Below are 13333 nucleotides of genomic sequence, written 5' to 3'. Positions count from 1 at the left end.
GGTAGGCACTACGTCCCCACCTGGAGGGAGCAATCCACCGGTTTCCGGCAGAGCACCATGGCCTCAGATTTGGAGGTGCTAACTCTCATCCCCGCCGCTTCACACTCGGCTGCAAACCGCCCCAGTGAATGCTGGAGGTCACGATCCGAGGAGGCTAACAGGACCACAGCAGAGAGGCGATCCCGAGACCCCCGAACCTGACGTTCTCCACTCCCCGGCTGCGCCTAGATATCCTGTCCGTGAAAGTCACGAACAGGACCGGAGACAAAGGGCAGCCCTGGCGGAGGCCAACACCCACTGGGAACATGTCTGACTTATTGCCGAGAATGCGGACACAGCTCCTACTGCAGTCGTACAGAGACCGGATCGCCCGTTGTAATGGGTCCGGCACCCCATACTCCCGCACAGTGGTGTATAAAGTACCCAAAAGCCATACTTGAGTAAAAGTAAAGATACCTTACTGGAAAACTACTCCAGTAAAAGTAAAAGTCACCTATTAGAATACTACTTGAGTAAAAGTCTTAAAGTATCTGATATTTATTGTACTTAAGTATCAAAAGTAATTTTCTGATATTAAATGTACTTAAGTATTGAAAGTAAAAGTACAAGTAAATGCTGTTAATAAAAAAGCAAAGGGTCAGAATTATGAAGTTTATTCTTTTAAGTGCTGTGGCACCATGAACAAGGACAAGGAGCTGTGTTGACAATAATTGGGTTGGCTGTGATCCATCCAGGAGCAACAATGTTCAACATAATATATTGTACATAAGTATACTTTTGCAGCTACTATGAACTTATCATCATAATTCTCCGAAAAGCAATATGACACTATGAAGGAGTTGTAACAGTGCGTTTATAAGTATGCTCACTCCGACTAGAGGATGTAGAGGGCAAATGCATAATGTTGTGTTCAGCAAAAAATATCCACTTGATGCATCAGGTCAGTGTTGTGAGAAAGGACACCTGCCTTGTAAACTCCTATGGGCCTGAATTGAACACAATAGGCAAAGGTTTTGCTCAAGCTGAATCTGCAATTGGGCGACTGCTACCATCATAACTCCATCTGATCATCCACAAAATGACTCAAATATCAAAACATGATCAATACTAAAGCAGCACCGAAAGTAACAACCCAGTCATTACTTGAAACTGAAAAATGTCCTGTTCATCTTCAAAAGAAGTTGGTTTTCAAAATTGCGAGAATTCCGTCTCGCTCTTCTTGGGCTGAAGACTAGTCCTGCGATGCTAAATAGCCTTTCACAGGCCGCTGAGGCAGGTAGAGGTGTGTTCAGCTTCACAGACAGCTTGCGCACAGCTGGGAAGGATTTCCCTAATGCTAACACTAATGCTAACCCTAATGCTAACACTAATGCTAACCCTAATGCTAACACTAATGCTAACCCTGATGCTGCGCTCTCGCGGCTCCTGTCAATCCCATGGTGTGGTGGCTAGCTATAGCTAACGTTAGCCAACTAGTGCTGCACAACTATCAACACTTCCTCAGCTCACTAACTCGCTAGCGATCCACGGGTGTTGGTCTTCGTCACCACCGTAGATTGTTGCGGGAGTAGCAGGTGCTTCCATTTCTGCTTCATGAAATCAGTCATCGTAGAGTGGAATTCTACTCATGTAGTCGCTCGCTAGCTATAGCATATAGCATCACTGGGAATCAAAACACCGCGGCTTTGAGGGCACTTGTTTGCAATTGCGCATTAACGTGATTAACCAATGATTTAACTTACAAGCTAGGACCACTGATTCGCCAAACCTGCTTGCTTGCAGTCTCTGTTCCACCACAGTCCCCGACTTTGGTCTCATGATTCATTTTGTTTCTAAAGATAGATTTGATTTTGTAGCGAGTAACGAAGGTTTCAGGGGAAATGTATCGGAGTAAAAGTATCAGTTTTCTTTGCAAAATGTAGTGAAGTAAAAGTAAAAGTCAACAGAAATATAAGTAGTAAAGTAAAGTACAGATATCCAAAAAAACGACTTAAGTACAGTAACGAAGTATTTCTACTTCGTTACTATACACCACTGCTCCCGCAGCACCCCCCACAAGAACCCCCGAGGGACCCGGTCGAAAGCCTTCTCCAAGTCCACAAAGCACATGTAGACTGGTTGGGCAAACTCCCAGAACCCCTCCAGCAGTCTTGCGAGGGTAAAGAGCTGGTCCACTGTTCCACGGCCGGGACGGAATCCGCATTGCTCCTCTTGAATCTGAGGTTCGACAAACGGTCGGAGCCTCCTTTCCAGCACCCTGGCATAAGCCTTCCCCGGGAGGCTGAGTAGTGTGATACCCCGGTAATTCGAGCACACTCTCCGGTCCCCCTTTTTGAAAATGGGAACCACCACCCCGGTCTGCCAGTCCATGGGCACTGATCCCGACCCCCATGCGACATTGAAGAGGCGTGTCAGCCAGGACAGCCCAACTATGTCCAGCGCTTTCAGCATCTCAGGGCGGATCTCATCCACCCCTGGCGCCTTGCCACCGAGGAGCTTTTTGACTACCTCAGCGGCCTCTGCCAGGGATATGGGTGAGCCTCCCCCTAGATCTTCAGGCGCTGCCTCCTCTGCAGAGGACATGTTGGTCGGGTTTAGGAGTTCCTCAAAGTGCTCTTTCCACCGCCCGACGATGTCCCCTGTCCGGGTCAGCAGTTCCCCCCCCCTGCTGAGAACAGCCTGGGGTAAGCCCTGCTTTCCCTTCCTGAGCCGTCGGATGGTTTGCCAGAACCTCCTTGAGGCCAACCGAAAGTCCTGTCGTGTAGGCTAAGTCGTGTAGATCCATAGAGTTTTTTTCTTTTTTGGTGGGGGTCAACTGGCCAATCAGCGTTTCTCAGATTGGAGTGAGACGAGGAGAAAAGGTGATGTCGTGATCTTTGCAATAAAACATCTTTGATGTGATGTGTTGAGTCTTGGCCAATCAGCGTTAAGATGTCTACACAGTCTTCCCAACCTGTTTATAATGGAAAGCTAGTCAGCTTGATATCATTAGTGGATTGTATTGGCGTTAACGTTTAAGTTACGTTATGTACCGTTACAGTTCAGACTCGCTGGGTTAAGGCAAACGTCCACTGCATGCAAAACTTTGTCGACTGTTAATTTTCGTCATTATCGCGATTTAGGTAGAAAAATTATAACGTGATGAAACATGCAACCCCCCGTGTTCCGGTTCAGTTCCCGCGGTCACTCATTAACGTTAAACCAGAACACCGGCGGATCTGGTTGCAGTTTTTTTTTTTTTAACTCAAAGTAGAATTTTATCTGTGTTGTAATATGACAAAAACTTTTGAAAATGAGATCTCGGTTTCAATGGATTTTGTCTGAATAAAGGTTAATAATAATAATATTGATTGAAAAAAAGCAGAAGCTAACTAGCCAGCTGTTCAACTAGAGCTGAAATACTGATTAATAACTGAATAATAAATTAGTTAGTAAATGTCTTATCAGTTAGTTTTCTTCTCAGAGTACACCAGAATGATACATTTTAAAGCTCATATTTAAAATAAAATTCTCCCCGGGCAGCATGCCCCCGAACCCCCCGACAGGGTTTCGGGTTCGGGTGCTTGTCACCTTTTTCACCTCTTATGAGTTTGCAGGTATGTACTTAGCTAGAGCTTCATTTAGTTACCACAGCAACCTACTTTATAACCTTGGCCGCCACAGCCAACCCAGTTATTACACAACTGAACTGGTTAGAGCCATGGCCTATAGCCCTGCTGGGGTCAAAAGACAAGCAGTAGAAGCCATGAACACCACAATCCCCAGTTCATCAAGGAGCACAAAGGAACATGTAGCTGTATCATGCACAGAGAGGAGGTCAGTTGCAAGACTACCGACAGACACCCCTCCCTTTTCACCAGTCCTGCATTGTTCCAGTGAGCACAGACCCTAAAAAAAGAGACCAACATGTCCAAGACAATGGACAGAGCATCAACCATGCTGCCACCTTATATGTCCTCGAAACTCAGGGTATTTAGTTCATTCTGACTCTGAGCTGAGGTCAGTGCAAGCTGCAAAGCTGTCTTGAATGACAATGCCTTCAGAGTGTTCTGATTGGCCGCCTACGCTTCTGCAATTTTTAGTTGGTGAATGCATGCTCGTGATTGGAGGAGAGTATTACCCATAGAGTGCAGTAGAGGGTGGAGCCTGTGTGAGTTAGAGCCTAAATACAATTGGGCTCTAACTCTAAGTCTCAGCTTTCCTTATACTGGGACCCCATTTTTAGAATAGGCAAAAATAACACATATATATTCCATGCAAAAAACTGCATGTTTTTTAAAATTCCAAACTGCATTTATACATTGCCATAAAGTGTGCCTGTCTGTAAAGGGAAGATGCGTGTGTACTCATAGAACCCATTTTCATTCAAATATCGTGAGGTCAAGGGACCCCTCTGAATATGGCCGTGCCAGTCATTCCCTCGCCTACATTTTGAGTGTTATTTGGCCTTCTTTACGACAAGCTAGCATGGTTGGTACCAATGGATAGATCTACACACAAATGTACTAAATCAGCTATTCTTTCTCCTTTTTTGTAGATGTCATTTCTCCTACACACTTCAACCCATACTTCAGGCGGCTGACGTTTGATGTGTCTTCCATGGAAAAGAACGCCTCCAACCTTGTGAAGGCTGAACTTCGGATCTTCCGTCTTCAAAACCATGGGGCCCGAGTGTCTGAGCAGCGCATCGAACTCTACCAGGTACACACACATTCCACTGGTCTGATATCAGGAGCTCCCAGGGATCTCTAACAATGATTCAAGAGATACTTTTGGAATTTATTCAGGCTAGGAAGGATTTTAACTAAATAAATAGACAAAATTGGCATTGTTGTTTTTACGTTTTTGATTGTGCTTTTGTGATTTTCCCTCACTTACAGACTTTTAAGCGACATAAGACATTTCTTTAACATAATGTGGATTTTAATGAAGTATCCAGTCAAACTTAATTTTGTCAATATTAATCAGACTACAAACTGAAACCGGAATGTTTCAAATACCAACATCTTATCCCGTTGCCAACAGATTCTTCATATCTGCAATCTGAGTTTATGCTTACAGTTAAGAGAGATTGTATACTAACCTTACATGGCGAGACTTAAAAAATAAAAGTATTTACCTGAGGATAAGGTCACGGAAACATATTTTTTGACAATGGATTTCAGATTTCTGGCTAGCTAGCTAAAACTGCGACACACTAGTGACAGAACAAACACCACAGGGTGATAATATCGCAGATGTGATTGGCTATGTTTCCGGCTATATCACCACCATGGTCTGTGTTATTTTGTCTGTCTTTTTGTCATTGGTTTTATGCAGGAGAAAGCTAGTTAGCTATCTACCAGGAGATTTGTTTTTAACGATGCTAGCTACCCTGATAAAAACATGACGGCAGACGTTCAATGCTACTTTGGTTTTGAGGTTGTGAACCCAACCACTCACAAAATAGTTGTATACCTTTAGACCAGTGGTATTCAATTGAAGTTCAACGAGGTCCAGTTAGAGAGGATTTCCTCATGCAAAGATTCAGAACATCACAATAATGTCTGATGATTCAGTCCCAAATATATTGAAGTAGCCAACAGTTGTATTAACATCTGTATGTATACCAATATGGCGGCGCGGATGGCAGCCTCGGTACTGCACTATCTCGTACTTTTTCTGTTTTTGTTTGTTTGTCTTGTTTCCAGCTCTCCCTCTCTGATCACATTCAGTCGATAGGAACTTTTAAACATCCATCTATCCATTGGCCAAACCTTTTCGCCGCATTTCATCGAACCAGAAAGTTTTTCAGAGATTTTATTTGGGGGAGCAGCGGCTCTACTCGGAATTTATCGGAGACGCCAACGAGGGAAGCAAGCAGGAGCGCTCGTTAATCTGCGCCGACGGGGACTCAGAACTGCGCTCCCATCAATTCACCTGGCGAATGTCCGCTCTCTGGCCAACAAGATGGATGAGTTGCTGCTCCTCAACAAACTAAAAAAGGACTTTAGCAGATCCGCCGCCCTGTGCTTCACTGAAACCTGGCTCGGTGAGCACATTCCGGACAGCGCACTACATCTGCCGGGCTTCCAACTCATCCGAGCGGACCGCGTAACGGCGCTGTTGGGAAAAACGAGGGGAGGCGGAATCTGCTTCTACATTAACGAAGGTTGGTGTACAGATGTCCCAGTGTTAAAGGAATCATGCAGCCCTCACTTAGAAACACTTTTCATAGACTGCAAACCATTTTATTCACCGCGGGAGTTTTCCTCGTTCATTCTGATCGGTGTTTACATCCTCAGGCCTGTGAGAGTGAGGCGCTGCAACACCTGGCTGAACAGATCAACAACATGGAGCACAAACACCCAGACTCCCTGCTCATTGTTCTTGGGGACTTTAACAGAGCAAACCTCAGCAAAGAATTGCCTAAATACAGACAGCATATTAAGTGTAGCACCAGGGACAAAAACACACTGGACCACTCGGAGATCAACTGTGAAGTCTTGGCGATCCTGTGTCGAGCCCCGGGTTTCACACAGTTGATTCAGCCTGCCTGCAAGCCGCGGACGCGGATTAGCCACTTTCCGGCTAGGATCCGAGCGGAGCGCGAGGATGGGCCTCAGTGTTTGACGTGACTGTTTACCTGTCGGCTTCGTCTGTCGCTCAGAGGGTTTTAGCCACTTTCCGGCTTGGACCTTGTTTTTTCCCCCTGACTGAGAGAAATAAATATCTTGGTTTGAGAAAGAACTCTGCTGTCCTGTGTCTGCATTTGGGTCCATGAACACACCACATCATAACAGCTTCGTCGGGCCAAGGAGGAGGCCTACAGAAGTGGGGACAGGATCCTGTACAACCAGGCCTGAAACACACTGACGAGGGAGATCAAGAGAAGCTACACTGAAAAGCTGGAGAAAAAGATTTCAGCCAATGACCCCTCGTCAGTTTGGAGAGGCCTGGAAGTACTCACCAACTACAGGAGACCATCCCCCCCCCCACTGAGGCCAATCACCAACTGGCTGACGACCTGAATGTTTTCTACTGCAGGTTTGATAAGCCCACTTTCACCCCCCCCCCCACCTGCCCCATCATCAAACAACCACCTACACCCCCTGCCTCCTTCTCACCTCTCCCAACCGACCCCCCACCGGCACTGAGGATCTGCGAAGAGGATGTGAGTCGGCTCTTCCACAGACAGAAGATCAGGAAGGCACCAGGCCCAGACGGTGTGTCACCCTCCTGCCTGAAAGTCTGTGCTGACCAGCTGGCCCCCATCTTCACACAGATCTTCAACCGATCACTGGAGCTATGTGAAGTCCCCTCCTGCTTCAAACGCTCCACGATCATCCCGGTTCCCAAGAAATCCTCCATCACAGAATTAAATGACAACAGGCCTGTCGCCCTGACGTCTGTGGTCATGAAATCCTTTGAGAGACTGGTGTTGACCCATCTGAAGGACATCACAGGGCCCCTGCTGGACCCCCTGCAGTTTGCCTACTGTGCAAACAGGTCGGTGGATGATGCAGTCAGTATGCGACTGCACTACATGCTGCAACACCTCGACTCCCCAGGGACATATGCAAGGGTTCTGTTTGGACTTCAGCTCAGCGTTCAACATCATCATCCCAGAAATACTCAAACCCAAACTCTCCCAGCTCACTGTGCCAGCATCCACTGTCAGTGGGTCACAAACTTCCTGACTGACAGGATGCAGCAGGTTGGGCTGAGAAAAATCACATCCAGCACCCGGACTATCAGCACTGGCGCCCCCCAGGGGTGTGTGCTCTCCCCACTGCTCTTCTCCTTCTACACCAACAACTGCACCTCAGAGGACCCATCTGTTAAACTCCTGAAGTTCGCAGACGACACAACGGTCATCGGCCTCATCAGGGACGGTGATGAGTCTGCGTACAGACGGGAGGTTGAACAGCTGGTCCTCTGGTGTGGTCAGAACAACCTGGAGCTAAAGAAACTCAAAACTGTGGAGATGACAGTGGACTTCAGGAGGAGCCCCCCAACACTGCCCCCCCTCACCATACTCAACAACACTGTGTCTGCTGTGGAGACCTTCAGGTTTCTGGGATCCACAATCTCCCAGGACCTGAAGTGGGCTCCCAACATCAACACCATCAGGAAAAAGGCCAAGCAGAGGTTGTACTTCCTGCGCCAGCTCAGGAAGTTCAACCTGCCTCAGGAGCTGCTGATTCTGTTTTACTTCACCATCATCCAGTCTCTTCTCTGTTCTTCCATCACTGTGTGGTTTGGATCGGCCACCAAACAGGACAGGAACAGACTACAACGGATTGTCAGGTCTGCAGAGAAGATCATTGGCTCCAGCCTGCCCTCCATCCTGGACTTGTACACCTCCAGAGTCAGGAAACGGGCAGGAAAGATCACTGCAGACCCATCACACCCTCGACACAAGCTGTTCCAACTCCTCCCCTCTGGTAGGCGCTACAGAGCACTGTACGCCAAAACCACCAGACACAGGAACAGCTTCTTTCCACTGGCCGTCACTCTGATGAACAATAAATAAGTCATATTGCACTACTACCTCTGTTTGCACTATTACCACCACTTGCACTATCACCTCAATTCCATTGCCATTGTTTATAGGTTTATGTTCACGTGTGTGTGTATATATATATATATATATACACACTTTTTTTTTTGATATATATTTATACTTATAGCTGTTAAATGTTTATACCTACATCTGTTCGACTTTTTTGCTGCCGTTTTTTATTCTTTATATATTTTTTCTTGTTTGTTGTAAAATAGTGTTTGTACATTGAGAGCGGAGTGGAAACCGGAGACAAATTCTATGTATTCCAATAGAAGCGCTCTGTTAAAATGTTATAATTCTTAGTTCTCAGCGTCTGGGTCCGGACCACGGTCCGCCTATTAGTGACCTCTGCTTTAGACTCTTGTACCCTTTGTCTGGCAAGCCGTGTAGTAGGAGGTCTGGAGGACGAGGTAATTTGTAATGTTGATCGCTTCCACACCAAAAAAAATCGCTCTTCTTCATTTTCTAGGGATCACATCCAATATGTCTTTCTATTTTCTGATAACTGCTGCGTGCAGGTTCAGCCAGCCCTTTTATAGATTCATATATTTAGTGTTTTTCTGGCTGAATTCCAGAGGACACTGACCAATCAGAGCAAGGGCTTTTTGCAAAGGGGGCCTTAAAGAGACAGGCGCTAAAATGGAGGGTAAATACACACATTTGAATCGACGGCATCACCCAGATGGGTTGATCACCGGGACGAGGAAAAAACAAACTGGAGCCCCCGCTGCTTTCAAGCAGTCTTAAGACACAAAAGCCGAAGTTTAAATTATAGCAATAGCAAATTTATTTCTATAGCACATTTCGTACACTGGGGCAATTTTACAATATGATTGGAAGATGATATAAAGAACATAAAATAGCAATTAAACAAGGAATATAAGTAAAGACAAAGAATATAAAAGAAAATACAAGGTACATAACAGAATAAACACATTGTAAAAACCTAGAAGCCTAATCATAGGCACATGAGAAGTGAAATGTTTGAAACACAAATTGAAAAAAATCTTTATATGGTTCACATCTAAGATCTTCTGGCAGTTTGTTCCAATTGCATGCAGCTTAACAGCTACACTGGCATATAACCAGGATGGAACTAAATTGAAACACTCTTCCTAATGCCACCTAAAGTTTATTTTTAATTATCATTTTATCTATTTAATATTTTCAATTTCATAGCATTTTAGATGCTTTTCAGTTTTAAAGCCGGTTGTGGCCTTTTGGGAAAGTGTTTGTTCAGTGTAATACTGAAGTGTTTCAATTGTTCCTTATTTTTATAGTAAATAGTTTACCAAAGTTGCCAGTGGACTAAATGTTCGCTCAGTCCCCAACAGGAGGACTGTGTCTGTCTTTGACACTTTTACTACTGCGTATTAGTAAAGATTGTCAGTGTGCAGTCGGAATAAGAGACTTCGAAATTGTGGCACGGGCTGTTGATAACCCGACGAGAGACTGACAGATGCTCCAATAGCTCGACAGAAGGCCCTCCATACCTGGGATGTAAATTGTGGTCCACGGTCGGAAACAATGTCGGATGGGATCCCATGGAGCCGGACAACATTGTGGACCAGAAGAACGACAGTCTCTGAGGCTGTGGGGAGTTTTGGTAGGGGCACAAAATGTACAGTCTTGGAAAATCTGTCAACAATGGTGAGTATGGTGGTCTTACCCTGCGACGGTGTAAGTCCGGTGACAAAATCGAGACCAATGTGGCTCCAAGGACGCTGCGGGACAGGAAGGGGACGGAGTAGGCCGGTCAATGGTTGGTGAGATGACTTGCACACACTGTGCATGAAAGTACAAATGTTTAGGTGTCCGTGTCCATGGATGGCCACCAGAATCGGCGTTTCAGGAGAGATAAAGTGCGATTGACACCAGGATGAGGTGTGAACCCACTGGAGAACCTGTGAACAGACTGGCTCCGGCACAAAAAGACAGTTTATAGGACCCCCACCTGGATCTGGCAGGATTCTTTGGGCTTCCTTAACCAGGGACTCAATCTCCCAAGTCACCGCTGCCACGACGCATGAAGGGAGTATGGTCTCGGGATCAGTGGCGTGGTGGTCGGATATGAACCTTCTGGAAAAAGCATCAGGCTTGAGGTATCTGGAACCGGGTCGTTAGGTGAGCGTGAAGTTGAATCGACCGAAGAACAACGCCCACCGGGCTTGACGGGAATTGAAGCTCCCACTCCTGTGTCACAAGCATCAACGTCCACGGTGAACTGACATGTGGGATCAGGATGAACGAGGAGAGGTGCTGTTGTAAACCGTCTCTTTAGCTCAGCAAAAGTGCCATCTGCTGCGGGGGTCCAAGAGAAGGGGGAAATGAGTTGGATGAGACGTGCCGCCACTCTGCTGTAGTCGCTGATAAACCTTCTGAAGAAATTGGCAAAACCCAGGAAGTTGCTGGAGTTGTTTGAGGAATGGACCACTCTGCCACTGCCTGAATTTTTCTGGGGGCCGTCCTCACCTGCCCACTCTCAATGATATAACCCAGGAAATCCACAGAAGCCACATGAAACATTTTTCCCCCTTAATAAAGAGTTTGTTCTCGTGAAGTCGTTGGAAAACCTGCCTCACATGCTGAATGTGTTCCTCTGTGTTTCGAGAGAAGATTAGGATGTCGTCCAGATAAACAAGGACATCATTGACAAGAGCCTGGAAGACAGCAGGGGCATTGGTTAGCCCAAAAGGCATGACCAGGTACTCAAAGTGACCCAGGGGGGGTCCGGAAAGCAGTCTTCCACTCATCCCCCTCCTTGATATGAACTAGTTGATAAGCATTCCGGAGGTCGAGTTTAGAGAAGATGGTGGCTCCCTGTAATGGTTTGAAGGCTAAGTTTATTAGAGGAAGGGGATACTTGTTCTTAACTGTTATGTTATTCAAACCACGGTAGTCGATGCAGGGGCGTAGTGTGTGGTCCTTCTTGGACACAAAGAAAAACCCAGCACCAACCGGGGAGGATGATGTAATGGCCTAATTGTACCTGCTGCTAGGGAGTCTCGTATGTATGTCTCCATGGCCTCCCGCTCAGGGCGAGACAGGTTGTACAAGCGGCTGGATGGTAGTGGGGCACCAGGGAGCAGGTCAATGGCACAATCATAGGGTCGGTGCGGGGGCAGAGAGAGAGCTTGCTGAATGCTTCACCTAGATCCTAATAAATAAAGGGAATCGCTGACAGATCAGGGGGTTCAGTGTCAAGTGGGGGCAGCACCCTCTGTAGGGGCTAGGGCAGTGCTTAGACAGGATGAATGACAAAATAAGCTCCAGCTCTGAACCTTATTTACTGACCAATCAATATGGGGATTGTGGAGCCTTAGCCAGGTCTGACCGAGGACCAAGGGGATGTGAGGGGAAGAGATACTATGGAATCAAATGGTGATGACAACACCAGATGCAGTGGTTCCGTGATGTGGGTAACATGAGCGAGAAGCTTCCCATTTAGAGCATAGGCACAGAGGGGACTGTTGAGTGGCTAAATTAAGATTCTGGCTTGGAAAACAAGATTGGCATCGATGAAGCTCTCATCCGCTCCAGAATCCACTAAGGTACGTACGGGAAGAGACTGTTGGTTCCATATGAGAGTAGCCTTAAGCTGCATTCTGGTCTGTGGAACTGAAGAGGGAGTGGTTTGGCTCACCACTATCCCCACCTCTACTGATGAGCCTCCTCTTTTGGCCGCTGGGGGCAGGAGACCAGAAAACCGCTTGGCCACAGTAAATGCACAATCCCGCTTTGATCCTCCGGAGGCCCTCTGCCCCTGAAAGGTGTGCTATGCCCAGCTGCATGGGCTCCTCCGCTGGGGAGAGGGGAACCAGGAAGGGCATGGAACCTAGAGGCTGGGCCGTGGTTGGCTCTCACGGGAGGAGGAGGGGCTGAGCAAGGGGATGGTGAACCTAAAGAGCAGCTAGGCCTCTCTCCGAAGTTCACCAAGACGATTATCTAGTCTGATAGAAAGGAGATAAAAGCACCAAGACTCTCTGAGTCATCCCTAACAACTAACTCGTCTCTCACAGGGTTATTAAGCCCTCTGAGAGAAAAAACCCTGGGTAAATACTTCGGTCCACCCTGAACCTTGCTCTATAGTCCTAAAGTCAATAGAAAATTCCCATGAGAGCACCCTGTGAGGCGAGAGCCTGACGGAGGGAATCTTGGTCTGCTGGGTCCATGGGGGCCAGATCGTTCTGTCCCAGGGTTTGGTGGTGGACCCAAATGCAGACACAGACCAGGGAGTCATGAGTGAAAAGGTTTAATTCCAGGAGGACAATGGGTAAATGTGGTGGAGCAGCGGGGGACCGAGGACAAGAGGACAAGGGTGGGGAACCGGGCAGATCAAGGCAGGGCAGGCAGAATGGAGAGCCGAAGGGGATGATCCAAACTGCGGGCACAGGGAGACAAGGTAAGTATAAATAAAGGGGAAACAGTTGGATTGACTGATGATCTATAATACTGAGCGGCCGAGAACAAGCGAGATACCACGGAGGTTGAAACAACGATCTGGCGAAGAATGGATGTAAAACCGGGGTAGATAAACTGTTAAGTAGATGAGTTGATGGAAGGCAGCTGGATAGACTGGACAGGTGAGGTGAATGAATGAATAGCAATCAGGAGGAAGCCGGGAGGAGACCAGGTCGGAGCCACACCACACACACACAGGAGACACAGGGGAAAACAGGAGGCACGGCCTGGTCGTGACACATTGTGCAGTCACCAGATATATAAAACAAATTTTCACTCCCCAAATTGCTTTAATGTTAACAAATTACCGAAGTTTTCTACCTGTGC

The 13333-nt window shown here is 46.9% G+C and overlaps 1 protein-coding gene across 1 annotated transcript in view; it reads left to right on the top strand.

Moving 5' to 3' along the window:
- The window catches only part of tgfb2 (transforming growth factor, beta 2), an 80983-nt gene that overhangs the window by 49777 nt on the left and 17873 nt on the right, over positions 1–13333 (top strand). Inside the window, exon 2 of the mRNA XM_076105398.1 lies at positions 4538–4701. Coding sequence (XP_075961513.1) covers positions 4538–4701 — 164 coding nt within the window. The remainder of the gene's footprint in view (positions 1–4537; positions 4702–13333) is intronic.

This window comes from Anarhichas minor, unplaced genomic scaffold, assembly GCF_050575085.1.
Source record: "Anarhichas minor isolate MPS153535 unplaced genomic scaffold, ASM5057508v1 ptg000032l, whole genome shotgun sequence".
NCBI lineage: Eukaryota > Metazoa > Chordata > Actinopteri > Perciformes > Anarhichadidae > Anarhichas > Anarhichas minor.
Note: the sequence above shows the minus strand (reverse complement) of the source record. Positions and strands in the feature narration are given on the sequence as shown.